The 18,092-nt window shown below is 42.1% G+C and overlaps 1 protein-coding gene across 4 annotated transcripts in view; it reads left to right on the forward strand.

Annotated features, from left to right (window-relative positions):
- The first annotated feature begins 563 nt into the window (after positions 1-563).
- The window catches only part of LOC111973203 (poly(U)-binding-splicing factor PUF60), a 27,953-nt gene continuing 10,424 nt past the window's right edge, over positions 564-18,092 (forward strand). The window contains exons 1-9 of one of the 4 annotated variants that reach the window (XM_024000483.2): positions 589-669; positions 6,527-6,610; positions 6,897-6,992; positions 7,123-7,212; positions 7,812-7,862; positions 12,135-12,296; positions 12,463-12,555; positions 14,097-14,310; positions 14,411-14,643. In XM_024000483.2, the coding sequence (XP_023856251.1) occupies positions 6,912-6,992; positions 7,123-7,212; positions 7,812-7,862; positions 12,135-12,296; positions 12,463-12,555; positions 14,097-14,310; positions 14,411-14,643 (924 nt within the window). In that variant the 5' untranslated portion in view covers positions 589-669; positions 6,527-6,610; positions 6,897-6,911. Of the gene's footprint in view, positions 670-6,526; positions 6,611-6,896; positions 6,993-7,122; positions 7,213-7,811; positions 7,863-12,134; positions 12,297-12,462; positions 12,556-14,096; positions 14,311-14,410; positions 14,644-18,092 lie in introns of all 4 variants that reach the window. The other 3 variants (XM_024000484.2, XM_024000482.2, XM_024000485.2) reach the window with 3 other exon arrangements.

Below are 18,092 nucleotides of genomic sequence, written 5' to 3' on the forward strand. Positions count from 1 at the left end.
CTGACTGAGGTAGTATGTACATATGGTTAAAGTGACTGCATATATGATGAAGAGAGAATAGCAGTAGCATAGAAGAGGGGTTGGTGGGTGGCGGGACACAATGCAGATAGCCAGGCTAGCCAATGTGCGGGAGCACTGGTTGGTCGGGCCAATTGAGGTAGTATGTTCATGAAAGTATATATGATAAACGGAGAGTAGCAGCAGTGTAAAAGAGGGGTTGGGGGGGGCACACAATGCAGATAGTCTGGGTTTAGTTCAACGGTCTTACCCCATCAGAAGCCAAAACATGGTTAAAACTTTAATTCTGAGGGATGGTCAGTCCTTTCATCCATAGCCCCATCCCTCAGCTATTTACCAAAACAGGGGCAGGGTAGCGACTTATTGTTTGAATATGCAGATTGCCCTTTAACCTTTCCTGACTATGACAAACACAGCTATGAATGTAAAGCAATTGTATGGCTACATCAGCACTACAGTGTAATTTCAAGCACATCTCTACTTTAGTCAAATGGGCGAAAGAACGACCAAATCAAACCTAGAAACCCTGAACACTGACCTGAAATCAAGCTCTCGCGAGTTTAGTGTTTGTCCTGCAAGTCTCGCGGTACTCGCAAACTGGTGGAGGGCCTATTCAAGTAGGTGTGCTTCATGGCGGTGACGGAGATTGCGGTAAATAACTTGCTAAATAAGTTAAATATGAACTCAGTTATTGTTGTCCCCGTCCTGTTTCTCAAATAGTTGTGAACCTACATATCTTGTAGGAATTATTGGTTTATTCCCGTGAACCACGTTTAATTCACAAAACCTGAATTTAGGCATGCGGCCTTTATCAACTACTAGCAAGCTAAGTTAGCTAACTACTGCGACAATTGGATCTAGACTAATGCTTTCTAGCTAAAAAAAATAAAGCAATTGTTAGCTCACTGGTAAAGATGCTAGTATGTTAGACTGCCTTGTTGGAATTACAATGCATGATTGAAAATAGTGATATGCTAGGTAGCTATGTTAAAGAAGATGCAACGACCAAGTTAGGCAGCTACGTTAGCTCGCCTCAACTATCCTAACGTTACTTACGATTGAGCTCCACTCAAGTGTAGCAACTTAGCTAGTCATTTAGCTAACTAGTAAGCGTATTACTTGCTTACGCTTCGCATTACCTAGTAACTAGGGGTGTAACGGTTCACCAAACCCACAGTTGGGTACGTACTATTGCGTTTTTGTTATCACGTTTCGGTACAGCGGGAAAATKAAATGCCATTCACAATGTTCCTGCCATTGTCTGTTGTGACAGGGTTGTTATGTGGGCCTCAGGTTTCCACTCTGATGCTGCGTTTGTAACTATGTGGGAGGTGGGAATTTAACGTTTCCAGTTGTGAAGTCATAAATACCAGTTGGATGCATTCATGTGATTTGAACTCGAGAATTGTCCATTGGCAAATGGTCAACCATAAACTGAAAGTACAACTTTCATGATTGTAAACCAATTATAGAGTTCAAAAACCACATGAATAAATTGCTTTTAATTACAGAAAATGCTGTTAGAGGCCATTTCGTTAGTAGGTGACAGAGGTCACCATGTGGGAGGTGGGTGCCCAGGATGACAGACAAGTTTCCCAATAGGAATTAGTTGGAGGTCCATTCAAGTGTATTTTTCCCAATTGTATGTGGTTAATTCCCACTTCCATCTTCGAGAACGCACCATGACACTGCTTCCTTCAGTGCCAGATGCGTGACTCGTAAACAGCGAGTGTCCGTAACAAGGTACATCTCCCACTCCGGGGTAATGTGATGGGAAAGGGGCTATCACTGTTAAGTATGCGGCAGGGCTTGATATACACTTTTTTAGCCATTTGTTCTTGGGACAAGTAAGACATATTTTTTTACTTGTCCGAAAGCTTAGACCACTTGTTCCAACAACAAATAAAGGTCCATAACACCATCAGCCAAAAGGGTGACTGAAAATGAGTGAAGTGCAAAGGAGGGGTCTGAAATAATTTTCGGGGCTTTTCCATATATAGATGATGTTATCGCCTACATGGCCGCTACACATTTGGCTGGCGTGCTACGACGAGGGACGAGAGGCATCATGATATTGGCAAAATATATTTAGTGGAGCCAAAAATTGTCGAATAGCCTATTCCACTCTGGTGGAGTTGTGGCACGAAAGAGAGGCCTAGGCTACTGTACATATCTGTCTCTGTGTGTAACGGAGCGAGTGACACCGTCACAGAGCCTTCCTGGCTGTGCGTCTTGTGATGGGTTGAAAATCATAATGAGCTGCAGAGCGACTCTGCTGTCGTTCCTCAGAACTGGATAATTATAAACTATTTGCATTGTTTCATCATCCTCTCTTATTCGCCTAGGCTACTATATGCATTGTAGGTAGGTTGCACATTGCTAGAATAATATGGAATTAGGCCTAGGCCAACTACGCAGTTCATTCATAGGCTACAGCTGAGGAAAGCTTAAGTTCTTTTGACTCCTCATTATATTTTTCAATCTTGGTATTTTGCTCAATTTCACTTCTTGTGGGTTAAAATATTTGTAATTCAAAATAAATCTGTGAATGAGAATTGCATAGACTCCAACTTTTATAATTATTCCCATTTAAAAGCTGCAACTTTAGAAACAACACTTTATTAGAATAGTTTGGGAAGCCTCCCGAGTGGTGCAGCTGTCTAAGGCACTGCAGTGTTTGAGATGTCACTAGAGACCCGGGTTCGATCCCGGGCTGTGTCAACCAGCCGTGACCGGGAGTCCCATAGGGCAGCGCACAATTGGCCCAGTGTCGCCCGTGTTAGCGAAGGGTTTGGCTGAGGGGGCTTTTTGCCTTAGCTCATTGCACTCTGGCGACTCCTTGTGGCGGGCCGGGCGCCTGCAGGCCAACTGATCGTCAGTTGAACGGTGTTTCCTCCGACACATTGCGGCTGGCTTCCCGGTTAAGCGGGCGGGTGTTAAGAAGCGTGGTTTGGCGGGTCATGTTTTGGAGGACGCATGACTCGACCTTCACCTCATGCAGCCTTACAATGTATTAAAAATCAAAACATATAGCCCAACGTTTGTAGAACAACTAAAGTTACATTATTAACTCTAAATTAAGCATATAGGAGTACCTATTTCTTTGTTAACCGCTCAACACAGAATAGCCGCATGTGCGCACTCCCTCAAATCGTTTGGAGAAAATATCCTTTCTATTTTATTCAGGTTCGTTCAATTAGATTCTTTATACTATAAAATAATGCCACGGAATTATAACCAAATCTTGTCTGCTAGATTAATTTGTGTAGCCCACAGCCATATGGCATTAACTAGGTCAGGACCTATCATAAGGACAACTCAGAGTATGCTATTCTGTTTTTCTGAAAAATACAACATTTTCTTCATATCATGTTTCTTTAGAACTGTCTAAAATAAATAATGGATTTATTGTGAAGGTGTAGGCTATATTACATGGATTTAAAATGTAGATGTTCCAAATGTCTGCATCAGTGGCTTGTAGGTGTGGAAGCCAGGAGATGCTAAATGTGTTAATTAACGGTCAATTACTGTGAGACCAACCGTTATTTGCGTGACAATCACCGGCTGACAAAATCACAGCCCTAACTGTGGGGGTCGTAGAGCAAAACAGAGAGCACCATCGTGTTCGTGAGAGTCTCATCTTTCCATAGTCATAATAGTTTGTAGGCCAAACCGTTCGGACACTAGACGATTTTGCGAGAAGACCGATTTACTTAGAATGTCAATCATTCCCTGCTGTGCGCTGCCTGAACAAATTGTGATCAGAGTAATTGTTTGATATTGTTTTTACTTTTTACGAATGGACAACTGAAATATTTTGTGATTGTCTGACTTTAAAATATATATATATACTTACCCCGGACAAGCCTTAACGTCGAGCCCTGAAGCGCAACACGGTGCATTGGAAAACGTATTGAAAGCTTTGGCTTGCTTATATTGGACAGGTGCTACCTGTTTGCTGAAATGGGTGCAATTGGGAAGTACGTAATGTGGCTCGAGCACTTTCACGACAGGGTTTCCGTTAGCCAATAATAGGCGCTAAAAAAATTGCCACCGGTCCGGGAGAAGAAAATATCCCATTGCAAAATACTTTTTTGCCTATTAAATTGATGGAAATACATTTGACTGGTCATGCTTATCTGTGTATGAGTTAACTTGCATAATTGAGTGGTATTCAATTAGCGCGTGTGTGCAGTATATTCGTTATGTATCTTATTTATCAAGTGTACAGCATACATATATTGAGCGGAAAATCTGTCAGACAGCGTGAGCGTGGCTGCTACAGCATCTCAAAGAGCAAATTCATAGTTGACGGAAGGCAGGCTTCATCAGCTCGTCACACCACTTTGCTGGAGCTGGAGGCATTATGCATTTTGAAAACATATAGTTAATTGTTTTGAAACCTGAGCGTTTTACTACATATTATGAGGCATGTCTTATCTTGCTTCAAAGTAGCCTAGCCAAATTCAGACCATATCCGTGGAGGCAATTATTTTATATAAACCTTCTTTCATTGTACAGTAGTAAAGGCGTCATATTAGCATCCCATGCTAGTTGTTGCATATTAGATCTACATTTCTAACATATATTTTCATCTGTCACATGACACCGCTCGCATGTGTGGTGCGCTTTTGACAAGTGTTTTCCTGATAATTGCATTGTGGAACAAACATTCGCACATAGCCTACTGCGTATTGATACGCTTATAATGTGAAGAAATAATAGTTTATCAACATTTTAGGCTAAATATTCTGATTTGTTGCATCAGACTCATTGCTTTTTAAAAGTTTTGCTTTATGTAGCCTAGGCCTGCTAGTTGTATGAATTTTGGATCTAGTGTCCCTCAACTGTCCCAGTCGGTTTGGAATAGGCTATTTCTTTCTCGACAAGCTGTAGATAAGTAAGGAAACTTCTCTACTGTTGTCACGATCGTCTTCTTGTGAGAGATTGGACCAAGGCGCAGCGTGTGCAAAATACATCTCTTTATTTTGGAAGAGAGAAAAACACGAAAACGAACACTATACACAAACTAACAAAAACAACAAACGACCGTGAAGCTAAATAACGTAAGTGCACAGACAAGCAACAAACGTTCAACATAGACAATTACCCACAAACACATGATGCCCATGGCTGCCTTAAATATGGCTCCCAATTAGAGACAATAAACCACAGCTGTCTCTAATTGAGAACCAATCCAGGCAGCCATCGACATACAAACACCTAGACAAGACATTTCCCCATTAAACCTACAAACCCCTAGACAACCCAAAACACATACTTCCCCATGTCACACCCTGACCTAACTAAAATAATAATGAAAACAAAGATAACTAAGGCCAGGGTGTGACAACTGTGGGGGATAGTAGATTCACATAGGCTAGTGATTTTGCTGTTCGTTACTTGTCTTGTTGGCTGAGAAAAAGTACATGTGGACAGTTATTTTAACATCTTCAAAGTGCGCAACATAATTAGGTAAGAAGGACCGCACATCATTGCGTCCTCGACTTGCATGTTCTGTTAATATGAATGACCATAATCTAAATGTGATTTCTGTCATTCTAAGCACCGTGGGTGGACTCCCTACTCAGGTTACGCACCCAATGCATATGGGTTCTGGTAAATTTCTCAAATGTCCGATAAATTCAATGTCACATTTTCCGAACCGAAACATTGTTTAACATGGTGCTGAAACCCCCTATTCTCAACCATGGAGAATGGGCGCATATCCGCGGCTATAAACTAATAACTATAAACATAGCTTACTTATTGTTCGTGCAATTTATTTGGGAGGTGTGCTTGGGTTGCATGAAGGTCTGCTTGGATGCAGAGGGGATGTTGTGGTGTTTCTTTGCGTTTCTTTCTTGTACTGGTATACTGGGATGATATCAGCCAAAATGTGTCGGCAGCTGCATAGGCTATTCTCATTGAGTGTGGTGACATACTGTTCAAGTTTTATCCACAACTCTCCTTCCATCGGTGTTGCAATCTACTGGGAAGCCAACATTTAACCAAACTGGAGATTTAAACGATGATGGAGGATCCTCCAATTCTGGTTTATCGACCCCACCACTCGCCATCGTACAGAACTAGTTCCCAGCTGCGCCTCACAAAAGGACAGTTTGAAATGCGGCAATTAAGATTTGAATTGTGATTACAACGTAGGGTTGTAGTTGTTTTAACAGAATAGCCTGAAATGTTTTTTTTAGCTCAGATTTACTCAAGGCATATTTTTTTAAATTTTGTAAATATATATATTTAAAGTATTTATTTGCGTTCACAGTGCGGAACGAACCGAGTTACCTGAAGGTTCAGTACGAATACGTGTACCGTTACACCCCTACTAGTAACAAACTAGCTACATAGCTATCTCGTTTGCAAGTTAGCTAGCTAAGTTTGTATAAAATTAGCTAGCTTAGTTAATAATACCTGGTGCAAATAAAGGATACCAAGTTTACCGCCTTGCAGCTGCTATCATGTTAGTCTGAAGGCATTTTCTCTCTCTCAGACTTTTTTGAATTGTTAAGGCTTCCCATTCACTCTTCCCCCCTGGGTTATCCTGCCTCTGGTCCCAGCGTTTAGCAGGTTGTAGGTAAGGAGCTCTTCTCTACGCACGCTTGTCTTGAGCGTCCCAATCACTGATGACTAGTCTTTGATATTGAGATTACCTGACCCCCCCCCCCCTCCCCAGTACGACATATGCACTGTGATGATTCTCAATCTATACCTAAATTATCCTTATTATGATCATAGTAGAAGAGAGAGATGTAGTCTACCAAATGTGCAGTGCACAGCAAGTGTCATTCATTTCTCCAATGAATAAGTGTTCATGTCTCCTGAGGATGCTCACATGTATTTTCACTGCTGTGGTTCTTCAGGGAGGGACAGCTCTGATGATGGAGAATGGACAGGGCACAGGCGCGAAGCTTGGCCTGCCGCTTCTCACCCCGGAGCAGCAGGAGGCACTACAAAGGGTGAGCCTACTACATGTACATGACTAAATACAGGTGTATACGTAATGTCTCTACATTAGTCAGTTTGCCTGCGGTTGCATTATTCTCTCGCGTTTCCTTTATTCTCTCACGCTCAATGACTTTTTTTCAGGCAAAGAAGTATGCCATGGAGCAGAGCATTAAGAGTGCCTTAGTGAAGCAGACCATTGCTCATCAGCAACAACAGCTTACCAACTTACAGGTGAGACGTGCAGAATTCTATACTCTTACAACTGCAACTTAACTCTACATGTCGTTGACCATATGTTCTTATCTCTTAACGCCAACCACAGGCACTCAATTATAGGCTCATATCTAAGAGTAACTTGGACCATTAGCAAGATTGTCACATAGTAATTCGATATGACTATCTGCCCTGGGAGCTTTGTAGGTATGAAACATGACTTTATTGTTTAGTAGCACAAAACATAGCAGCACAGCATATAAAGTATATTTGTCTGCTTACGATGATAGGATGGGTATATTTGTCCTCTTGTTTCTGCCTCTCTTTTTTTCAGCTAGAGAAGATCAGCATGAAGACTTTGTTAAACATGTTGAATGCTTTGCACTTCTTTTCCACATAGGGGTTTTGATTGTGGGGTGATATAGTGAAATGGTTTTGGGGAAGATTTGAAGTGGGTGGCAGAGGGAAAGTCAAATCAGTCCTGAAAGCTTTTTATGGGGAGTGTGTAATGTCTCTAAAAGCTGATGTATAGCAAAGGAACAACATTTGAAAAAGCAAAGCTTAAAGATATATCTAACCTACTTTTCAGTTCCTTTTTCATCTTTACTGTCTTTCAGATGGCAGCAGTGACAATGGGCTTTGGAGATCCTCTCTCACCTTTACAATCGGTCAATAGATTATTACACTTTTTTCTCTGTGCGCATTCATGATAAAAAGGACTGTTACCCTTTTTTGATCGGCCACTCTGGGCTCCATCCTAGCCATTGCAGCTGACCAAATAACTCATATTTCAAAAGAAGACATGTTTATAAATATTATAAATATGAGGGACAAGTTCTTATACAATGTGCTGCGTCTGCTTAATTCAGTCTGGTTAAAGATGCAAAATGTAACTTTTTGGGCGAAACATTCATATATATATATATATAAATGTGAGTTATACATCTGTCATTCTCATTGAAAGCAAGTCTAAGGAGCGGTAGATCTGTTCTGTGTGCACTATTTCTATGCTTCCCATTCTTAAGTTTAGTTTTAGCATCTTTTACTTTCGGTTTTGTACACCAGCTTCAAACAGCTGAAAATATAATATTTTTGGTTATTGAAAATATATTTCACAGCGGTCTAATGGTGCAACGATTCTCTACTCTTTACATTGCTTGTTTTGTCTCACAAACTGAAATTAGGCAAACTTTTTGAATTTTTGCAACCAGGAAATGGCAGATTAAAGAAAAAGTGCCCTGAAGTTCTTCCACTGGGTGGCAACAGCTGTTGGTCAATGTTTTTTCAACTGAAAGAGATTCATAATGGAAATTTGGGATTTGTTTGAATTCATACACACTGCATGGTGAAAAGTATGAGGACACCCCCTCAAATTAGTGGGTTTGGCTATTTCAGCCACACCCGTTGCTGACAGGTGTATAAAACCGAGCTCACAGCCATGCAATCTCCATATACAAACATTGGCAGGAGAATGGCCCATACTGAAGAGCTCAGTGACTTTTAATGTGGCACCGTCATAGGATGCCACCTTTACAAGTCAGTTCGACAAATTTCTGCCCCCCTAGAGTTGCCCCGGTCAACTGTAAGTGCTGTTATTGTGAAGTGGAAACGTCTAGGAGCAACAACCGCTCAGCCGCGAAGTGGTAGGCCACACAAGCTCAGAAAACGCGACCGCTGAGTGCTGAAGCGAGTAAAAATGTCTGTCCTCAGTTGCAACACTCACTACCGAGTTCCAAACTGCATCTGGAAGCAACGTCCGCACAAGAACTGTTCGTCGGGAGTGACATTGAAATGGGTTTCCATGGCCGAGCAGCCGCACACAAGCCTAAGATCACCATGCGCAATGCCAAGCGTCGGCTGGAGTGGTGTAAAGCTCGTCGTCATTGGACTCTGGAGCCGTGGAAACGCGTTCTCTGGAGTGATGAATCGTGTTTCACCATCTGGCAGTCCTATGGACAAATTTGGGTTTGGCGGATGCCAGGGGAACATTATCTGCCCGAAAGCATAGTGCCAACTGTAAAGTTTGGTGAAGGAGGAATAACGGTCTGGGCTGTTTTCCATGGTTCGGGCTAGGCCCCTTAAATCCAGTGAATGGAAATATTAACGCTACAGTATACATTGACAATCTACAAGATTCTGTGCTTCCAACTTTGTGGCAACATTTTGGGCAAGGCCCTTTCTTGTTCGAGGTCCATACAGAAATGGTTTGTTGAGATCGGTGTTTGAAGAACTTGACTGGCCTGCACAGAGCCCTGACCTCAACCGCATCAAACACCTTTGGGACGAATTGGAACGAGATTTTTGACCAGCAGGTGTCCATATACTTTTGGCAATGTAGTGTATTTGAGCACAATACAAACCCTTTATTCATTTTTTTTTTGCAGAACATTTATTATGGCTTTTTGCTCTATAGCCTGAAATCGCTATGCAAATGTAGTTGAGAATATCAATGCAGGGAAGTTCATGTCTTCTTTATAAATATGATGTTACTTTGCATTGATTGACGCTGAGAAAGCCAGCTTGGGTGTGGGGCTAAAGAGGGTTAGCAGTCTCTTTCAATAACTAAAATGAGAGATCTTCTCAAACCGGAATCCCTTTTTGGCAATCTCAAATTTTATGATGTAAAATAGGAAATCACTTTTTTCTTATGCAATAGATTAGGCTGTTACTAGTTCGCCTAGTTCGCCTGTGGGTGATAACGCAGCTATGCTTGAGTAAAAGGAACCAGTAAACTGCTTTCAGTGGTTACCCATCCCTCCCTCCCCTTAGAGACGTAAGTGTGAAATGCTTTCCTCAGGCTTTTTATCTTTGTATGGATGCTTTTCAACTGATATACAGTGTTGTGAAAAAGTATTTGCCCCCTTTCTGATTTTCTTTCTGCATATTTTTTATACTGAACTGTTATCAGATCTTCAACCAAAACCTAATATCAGATTTATTTATTTATTTATTTTTATTTTACCGTTATTTTACCAGGTAAGTTGACTGAGAACACGTTCTCATTTGCAGCAACGACCTGGGGAATAGTTACAGGGGAGAGGAGGGGGATGAATGAGCCAATTGTAAACTGGGGATTATTAGGTGACCGTGATGGTTGAGGGCCAGATTGGGAATTTAGCCAGGACACCGGGGTTAACACCCCTACTCTTACGATAAGTGCCATGGGATCTTTAATGACCTCAGAGAGTCANATTGGGAATTTAGCCAGGACACCGGGGTTAACACCCCTACTCTTACGATAAGTGCCATGGGATCTTTAATGACCTCAGAGAGTCAGGACACCCGTTTAACGTCCCATCCGAAAGACGGCACCCTACACAGAGCAGTGTCCCCAATCACTGCCCTGGGGCATTGGGATCTTTGTTTAGACCAGAGGAAAGAGTGCCTCCTACTGGCCCTCCAACACCACTTCCAGCAGCACCTGGTCTCCCATCCAGGGACTGACCAGGACCAACCCTGCTTAGCTTCAGAAGCAAGCCAGCAGTGGTATGCAGGGTGGTATGCTGCTGACAATAAAGGTATGCTGCTGACAATAAAGGGATCCTGAGTGAACAAATAACACAACAATTACATATTTCATAAACAAAGTTAAGTATTTGTAGACTCAGGTTCCCTTTATCTGATATTAGGTTTTGGTTGAACATCTGATAACAGTTCAGTATCAAAAATATGCAAAAAGAAAGAAAATCAGAAAGGGGGCAAATACTTTTTCATGGCACTGTAGGTGTTGATTTAGTTTGTTGTCCATGTTGAAATGTCATCTCATATACACGACTGGACTACAGGTCAGTTTCAAGGGCTAAATATTAGCGAGGGGCATGCATGTCCATCACCTCTTGTGCTTTCACCCATATAAATACAGTAATGATTCAGATTTCTTAAAGTTATGTAGCTGTATAAGTGTCTGCATTTACAAAATGGCTGATATATTGTTATATACTGAACAAAAATATAAACGCAACATGTAAAGTGTTGGTTTCATGAGCTAAAATAAAAGATCCCAGAAATGTTCCATATGCACAAAAAGCTTATTTCTTTCAAATGTTGTTTATATCCATGTTAGTGAGCATTTCTTCTTTGCTAAAATAAACCATCCACCTGACAGGTGTGGCATATCAAGACGCTTATTTAAAAAGCATGATCATTACACGTTTTGTCACACAACACAATGCCACAGATGTCTCAAGTTTTGAGGGAGCGCGCAATTGGCATGCTTACTGCAGGAATGTCCACCAGAGCTGTTGCCAGACAATTGAATGTTCATTTCTCTACCAGAAGCTGCCTCCAACGTCGTTTTAGAGAATTTGGCAGTACGTCCAACCAGCCTCACAACCGCAGACCACGAGTAACCACGCCAGCCCAGGACCCCCACATCCGGCATTCTTCACCTTGTCTGAGACCAGCCACCTGGACAGCTGATGAAACAGGAATATTTCTGGAAAAACTAATTCTGATTGGGTGGGCCTGGCTCCCTGGTGGTTGGGCCTGGCTTCCAAGTGGTTGGGCCTATGCCATTCCAGGCCCTCCCAAGGCTGTGCCCCTGCCCAGTCATGTGAAATCCCTAGATTAGGGCCTAATGAATTTATTAAAATTGACTGATATCCTTATATGAACTGTATCTCGGTAAAATCGTTGAAATTGTTGCATGTTGCGTTTTTATATTTTTGTTCAGTATAGATAGCAATAGTCACAAATCCATTTTTCAGGACTCTTTATTTTGCATATGCCCAGATTGCATCCATCCCTGACATTGGCCTGTATGTCTATTGTTGGGAAAAGCAAACACAATAGAGAATTTAAAATATTCCCAGTGATTTACATAATGAGACCTCATAAAAAAAAATCACAGTTTACCCATACACATCTAGATTTGATTTTGTGTGTTCTTTCTTTCTTTGGCCCCCTAAGCATCATGGTGTGTTTTTCTCCGTGGTTACCAGGTGGCGGCTCAGCGGCAGCGCGCTCTGGCCATCATGTGCCGGGTGTATGTGGGCTCCATATACTATGAGCTTGGGGAGGACACCATCAGACAGGCCTTTGCCCCCTTCGGCCCCATCAAGAGCATTGACATGTCATGGGACTCAGTTACAATGAAGCACAAGGTCAGTTTATAGAGCATGCTCAAACTACATCGCCACACAGAATTGCAATAGGATTAGAATTAGATCTGCATTAATCATATGAATGAAACTTTTGATTCACAACTGGAGAATTTGACATGCTCGTGTTTGTAACTGTTGTCTCATGGGTCTATGTCTGTGCGTGCAGGGCTTTGCCTTTGTGGAGTATGAGATCCCGGAGGCTGCACAGCTGGCTCTGGAGCAGATGAACTCGGTCATGCTCGGGGGCAGGAACATCAAGGTGAGTGGCCTGGAGAGGCAGCCTGTCCTGCCCAGTGGAAGTGGACCTCTCAGAACCCCCCCTCTATACCCCTGGAAAGAGCGGTGCTCCTGCTATCATCTTTTTAACCTTTTTATCTTTTCTATCGAGGATGCATGGAGACAGTTCGGACATCCCCTTTTCTCATTTCGCTCCTTGTGTGTAACTGAACTATTTCTGGGTGAATCACTAATTGGTAGTATCTCTAATTCTGTGTATTTAAAGCCACTCATTTCTTTTTCTTTCTTTGCTTGTATGTATGTCCATTCATTTAAAGGTGTGTGTGGTTGTGTTTGTGTGTGCGCGGGTGTGTATTTTTGTGAATGTATGCGCGTTCTTCTGCTTCCATGTCATCACCACATTGTTTTAGTGACCAGTTCCTCTAGGATACCCGGGCAGCGTGTGATGATGCGTTGCTCTGTGTCCGAGATGTGCTGATGATGGGCTGCGCCTGGTTGGTGTTGCTTGGCCGCCCCACCTGGAGCACATATCATATACTACATAGCCGCTCAAAGAGACGCTCCAGACACTAACCTATAGATGACAGTTGTTAGAGGAGATGCCTCTGAGACATGTCGGTCCTTGACAGTGTAGTGCCAGCCACGGGTTTTGTTAATTTATAGCTATTTCCACTAGTTGATCCCCAGCTGCAGCTCCGGCTTAAGGCAATCTGAACAGGCCTTTCTTTTAGTGTTGGTCAAACATGCCTGAGTGAGTGAGCAAGTCATAGTAGCAGCTTTTACAGTATAATTATCTTCATGAATTTCAGATAGGCTATACTTTTCTTTTAGTTTCATGATTTCTATTGTACGTTTCAGTTGATGATTTTGAAGTGATTAAGTTGTTGGTATGTTATAGTCTAGAAAGAGTGAGAGTTAAAGAAAATAGTGTGTCGATAGAAGACATTGTCTCTAGACTATAGTGCAGGTTGTCACATTTCATATCACTCGTATTACCTTAGCCCTGGTGGACAGATGCAGTTTAGCAAGGCTAGTGTGAACTTGGCTAAGAATACATTAGGCGGCAATTACAAAGAGAAAGCGGCTCCTTCAGATCTCTAATAGAGCATTTCCATACAGGATTGACTCCAAAGGCTCAGACTTTTCTGTTTACGTCTACGTGGGCTGGCACCCATGTCTTACCGGGCCATGGCTCCGACGGGCCTGCGCTCACTTGGGCCCAAAACCAGGCCACTGGTACTTTTCAGCTGGCATTTGCATAACAATGGCTAACTGTGAATTTTAGCAACTTCTCGATAAGCGACCGTTTTGATTATGCAGAGGTTGTTAATTCTGCTCTTCACATGCTTCACTGTCAGCCCTAGCTATGGAAACACAGATTCCCTAGTATAACATAAGTGAGTATACACTCGTGTAACACTGGTGTTACAGTTTGAAAAGCAGCGTAATTGCGTTGTCCTGAGTTGAAGGTGTTAAGTGGTTTTGGCGCTCGAGGTGTTGCGTTGCTTGGTCAGTGGCTGTGACACCCCACTCATTGGCCCTGTGCTGGTATCTGTGCTGTAGGTGGGGCGGCCAGGTAACATTGGTCAGGCGCAACCCATCATCGACCAGCTGGCAGAGGAGGCRCGCGCCTACAACCGGATCTWCGTKGCYTCCGTCCACCCTGACCTCTCAGACGAGGACATCAAGAGCGTCTTTGAGGCCTTCGGGAGGATCAAGTCCTGCACGTTAGCCAGGGACCCCACCACAGGAAGACACAAGAGCTTTGGCTTCGTCGGTGAGCAGAGAGGCCCCTGGCGGGTGGCGGCCCTCGGGATGTGCTGTTGCTGTGTGTTTGTCCTCCTCCTAACTCCTCTCCCCCCCTCTCTCCCTGGCAGAGTATGACAAGCCCCAGTCGTCCCTGGACGCAGTGTCCTCCATGAACCTGTTTGACCTGGGGGGCCAGTACCTGCGGGTTGGCAAGGCTGTGACCCCTCCCATGCCCATGTTGACCCCCACCCAGCCTGGTGGCCTGCCCCCCGCTGCAGCCGTGGCTGCTGCAGCAGCCACCGCTAAGATAACGGCCCAGGCAAGTATGATTCCCTTCCAAAGGGATCTATTGGCCTTCCAGGTAAATATACTTCTGATGCACAGTACCAGTAAAGAGTTTGGACAAACCTACTCATTCAAGGGTTTTTCTTTATTTTTACTATTTTCTACACTGTATAATAATAGTGAAGACATCAAAACTATGACATAACACATATGGAATCATGTAGTAACCAAAAAATATTTTATATTCTTCAAAGTAGCCATACTTTGCCTTGATGACAGCTTTGCACACTTTTGGCATGCTCTCAACCAGCTTCACTTGAAATGCTTTTCCAACAGTCTTGAAGGAGTTCCCACATATGCTGAACACTTGTTGGTGTGTTTGGTCATTTTCCTGTTGAAAACAAATGATAGTCCCACTAAGCGCAAACCAGATGGGATGGCGTATCGCTGCAGAATGCTGTTGTGGCCATGCTGGTTAAGTGTGCCTTGAATTCTAAATAAATCATCTTCACTGTCACCGGCAAAGCACCCCCACACCATCTCACCACCTCCTCCATGCTTCACAGTGGAAACCACACATGTGGAGATCATCCGTTCACCTACTCTGCGTCTCACAGACATGGAGTTCTCAAATCTCAACTCACAGATTTCCACCAGTCTAATGTCATTGCTCGTGTTTCTTGGCCAGTTTCATCATAGCGCTTGATGGTTTTTGCGACTGCACTTGAAGAAACATTCAAAGTTTTTGAGGTTTTCCGGATTGACTGACCTTTATGTCTTAAAGTAATGATGGACTGTCGTTTCTCTTTTCTTATTTGAGCTGTTCTTGCCATAATATGGACTTGGTTTTTTACCAAATAGGGATATATTCTGTATACCACCCCTACCTTGTCACAACCCAACTGATTGGCTCAAACACATTAATAAGGAAAGAAATTCCACCAATTAACTTTTAACAAGGAACACCTGTTAATTTAAATGTATTCCAGGTGACTACCCCATGACGCTGATTGAGAGAATGCCAAGTGTGTGCAAAGCTGTCATCAAGGCAAAGGATGATTACTTTGAAGAATCTCAAATATAAAATATATTTTGATTTGTTTAACACTCTTTTTTAGTTACTACATGATTCCATGTGGGTTATTTTATAGTTTTGATGTCTTCACTAGTATTCTACAATGTAGAAAATAGTAAAAATAAAGAAAAACCCTTGAATGAGTAGGTGTGTCCAAACCTTTGACTGGTACTGTAGGTAGCTAGGTGTAACCATAATTCAAAATGTACTCAGTAAAGTTTTAATATAGTAAAGATACATGTAATTTGTATATAAAGCTTACTTTTCTGATTTTCTGTGTGCTTTAAGTAACATACTCAGAGTGTACAAAATATTAAGAATGCTCTTTCCATGACATGGACTGACCAGGTGAAAGCTATGATCTCTTATTGCTGATGAGACAGGTTAAAGAAGGCTTGTTAAGCCTTGAGACAATTGAGACATGGATTGTGTATGTGCCATTCAGTGGGTGAATGGACAAAATATTTAAGTGCCTTTGAACGGGGCATGATAGTTTTATTTGTTTATTTTATTTCATCAAAATATAGTAGGTTCCAAGCGCACCGGTTTGCGTTAATTTTCTGAGGGCAAAATGGGGTGGTGCAACTCAATGTAGGAAGGTGTTCTTAATGTTTTGTACACAGTGTTTATTTTGATGTACCCTGCAGTTCTAGAATTTGATATAATATTTGATGAATTGATAATGCATAACCCTTGCAGGGCAATATAAAGTATTCTACTGCTGTGTGTTTGCTAACAAAATGTGCTGTGCCATATCTGCTTGTGTTGTGATGTGAGCTCAACCTACAGTTGCAAAAGTATTAGGGATGTAACGATTCACCAATTTGCATCGGTCCCCGATTCTGATGTTTAATTAAGATACAAGTGCATCGGTCCGCAGACCCCAAACGATCCAAACATAGCATGCATCAGTCAAAATCTATTCAAACACTACGAATCGCTGGTTTGCGGTGACATTTCTTTTTCTAACCAAAATCCAAATGAGACAAAATGTTCAGCTGCCCCTTTAAGGGCGGGAGGTTACCATGGTAACAGGCCACTCGAGTTTTGTCAGATGTGTCTGAGATTTGGGATCTGACTAGGTGGTCTCTTTGCTATTAGTTGAAGCAACAGACTCAAACTAATGTTGACAACAACCAAGCTTGTGAACAAAATGTAAATAGCCAAGAAACACGCGGACAAAGTCTCACTTTGTAGACTTTGGAGTAAATTCGATCAACTTTTATGCCTGTGCGCAGCACCTCCAAAAACAATTCTATCAGCACTTAACTCAATGCGCACAGCTCCCCTGCCAGGCAGAGGATTTAGCAGCTATGAAACAAAACAACAGAAATACTTTGAAAACAACTACTGCAGCATTTTTCGACAATAAATCGCAACTCACACGTGCTCATACAGACTTTTGACAAAGCCCTGCAAATTGACATTCTTACCCGCCAATATGCCCTAGTGCCAGGTCTAAATCGGTCACTGATTTAGAGGGAAACGAAAGAAAGCAGTGGAACTGGCTTCGTGGTCCAGAGTTGAGTTTGAGGACTATAGACATACATAATTTACACACACACACACACACACACACACACACCAGGTTTCTGTTAGGAAAATGTTGCGCTGGACATTTGACCGGAAGCATTTTCATTTACCGGACATTTGAGAAATGTACAAGACCCATATGCATTGAGTGCGTAACCTGATTAGGGCGTCCACCCACGGAGCTCAGAATAATATAAATCACATTTAGATTAAGGTAATTCATATTAACAGAACATGCAATTCGAGGATGCAACGATATGCGGTGATTCTTACTGAATTCTGATGTCCACTTTGAAGATGTTAGAATAACTGTCCACATTTATTTCTTGAAATTTAGAAAGAGAGGAAATCTAATATGCAACAACTAATTTTGGTTTCTTATATGACCTAAGGTTGTACCTTTGGCTACTGGACAATTTAAAGCAAGTTGATATAAAATAAATGGTCTGAATTTGGCTAGGCTACTTTGAAGCAAGGTAAGACATGCCTCATAATATGTAGTAAAAAGCTCAGGTTTCAAAATAATGAACTATATGTTTTCAAAATGCATAATGCCTCCAGCTCATTGCAAAGTGGTGTGACGAGCTGATGAAGCCTGCCTTCCGTCAACTATGAATTTGCTGTTTGAGATGCTGTAGCAGCCACGCTCACGCTGATTGACAGATTTTCCTCTCAAAGGCTCTGTATGCTGTACACTTGATAAATAAGATACATAACGAATATACTGTACACACGCTAATTATGCAAATTAACCTATACACTGATAAGCATGACCAGTCAAATGTATTTCCATCAATTAATAGGCTAAAAAGCATTACTTCGCAATTAGATTTTTTTCTTCTCCCAGTGCCAATTAGATTTTTTTCTTCTCCCAGTGCCAATTAGATTTTTTTCTTCTCCCAGTGCCAATTAGATTT

This window comes from Salvelinus sp. IW2-2015, linkage group LG14 (assembly GCF_002910315.2).
Source record: "Salvelinus sp. IW2-2015 linkage group LG14, ASM291031v2, whole genome shotgun sequence".
Classification (NCBI taxonomy): Eukaryota; Metazoa; Chordata; class Actinopteri; order Salmoniformes; family Salmonidae; genus Salvelinus; species Salvelinus sp. IW2-2015.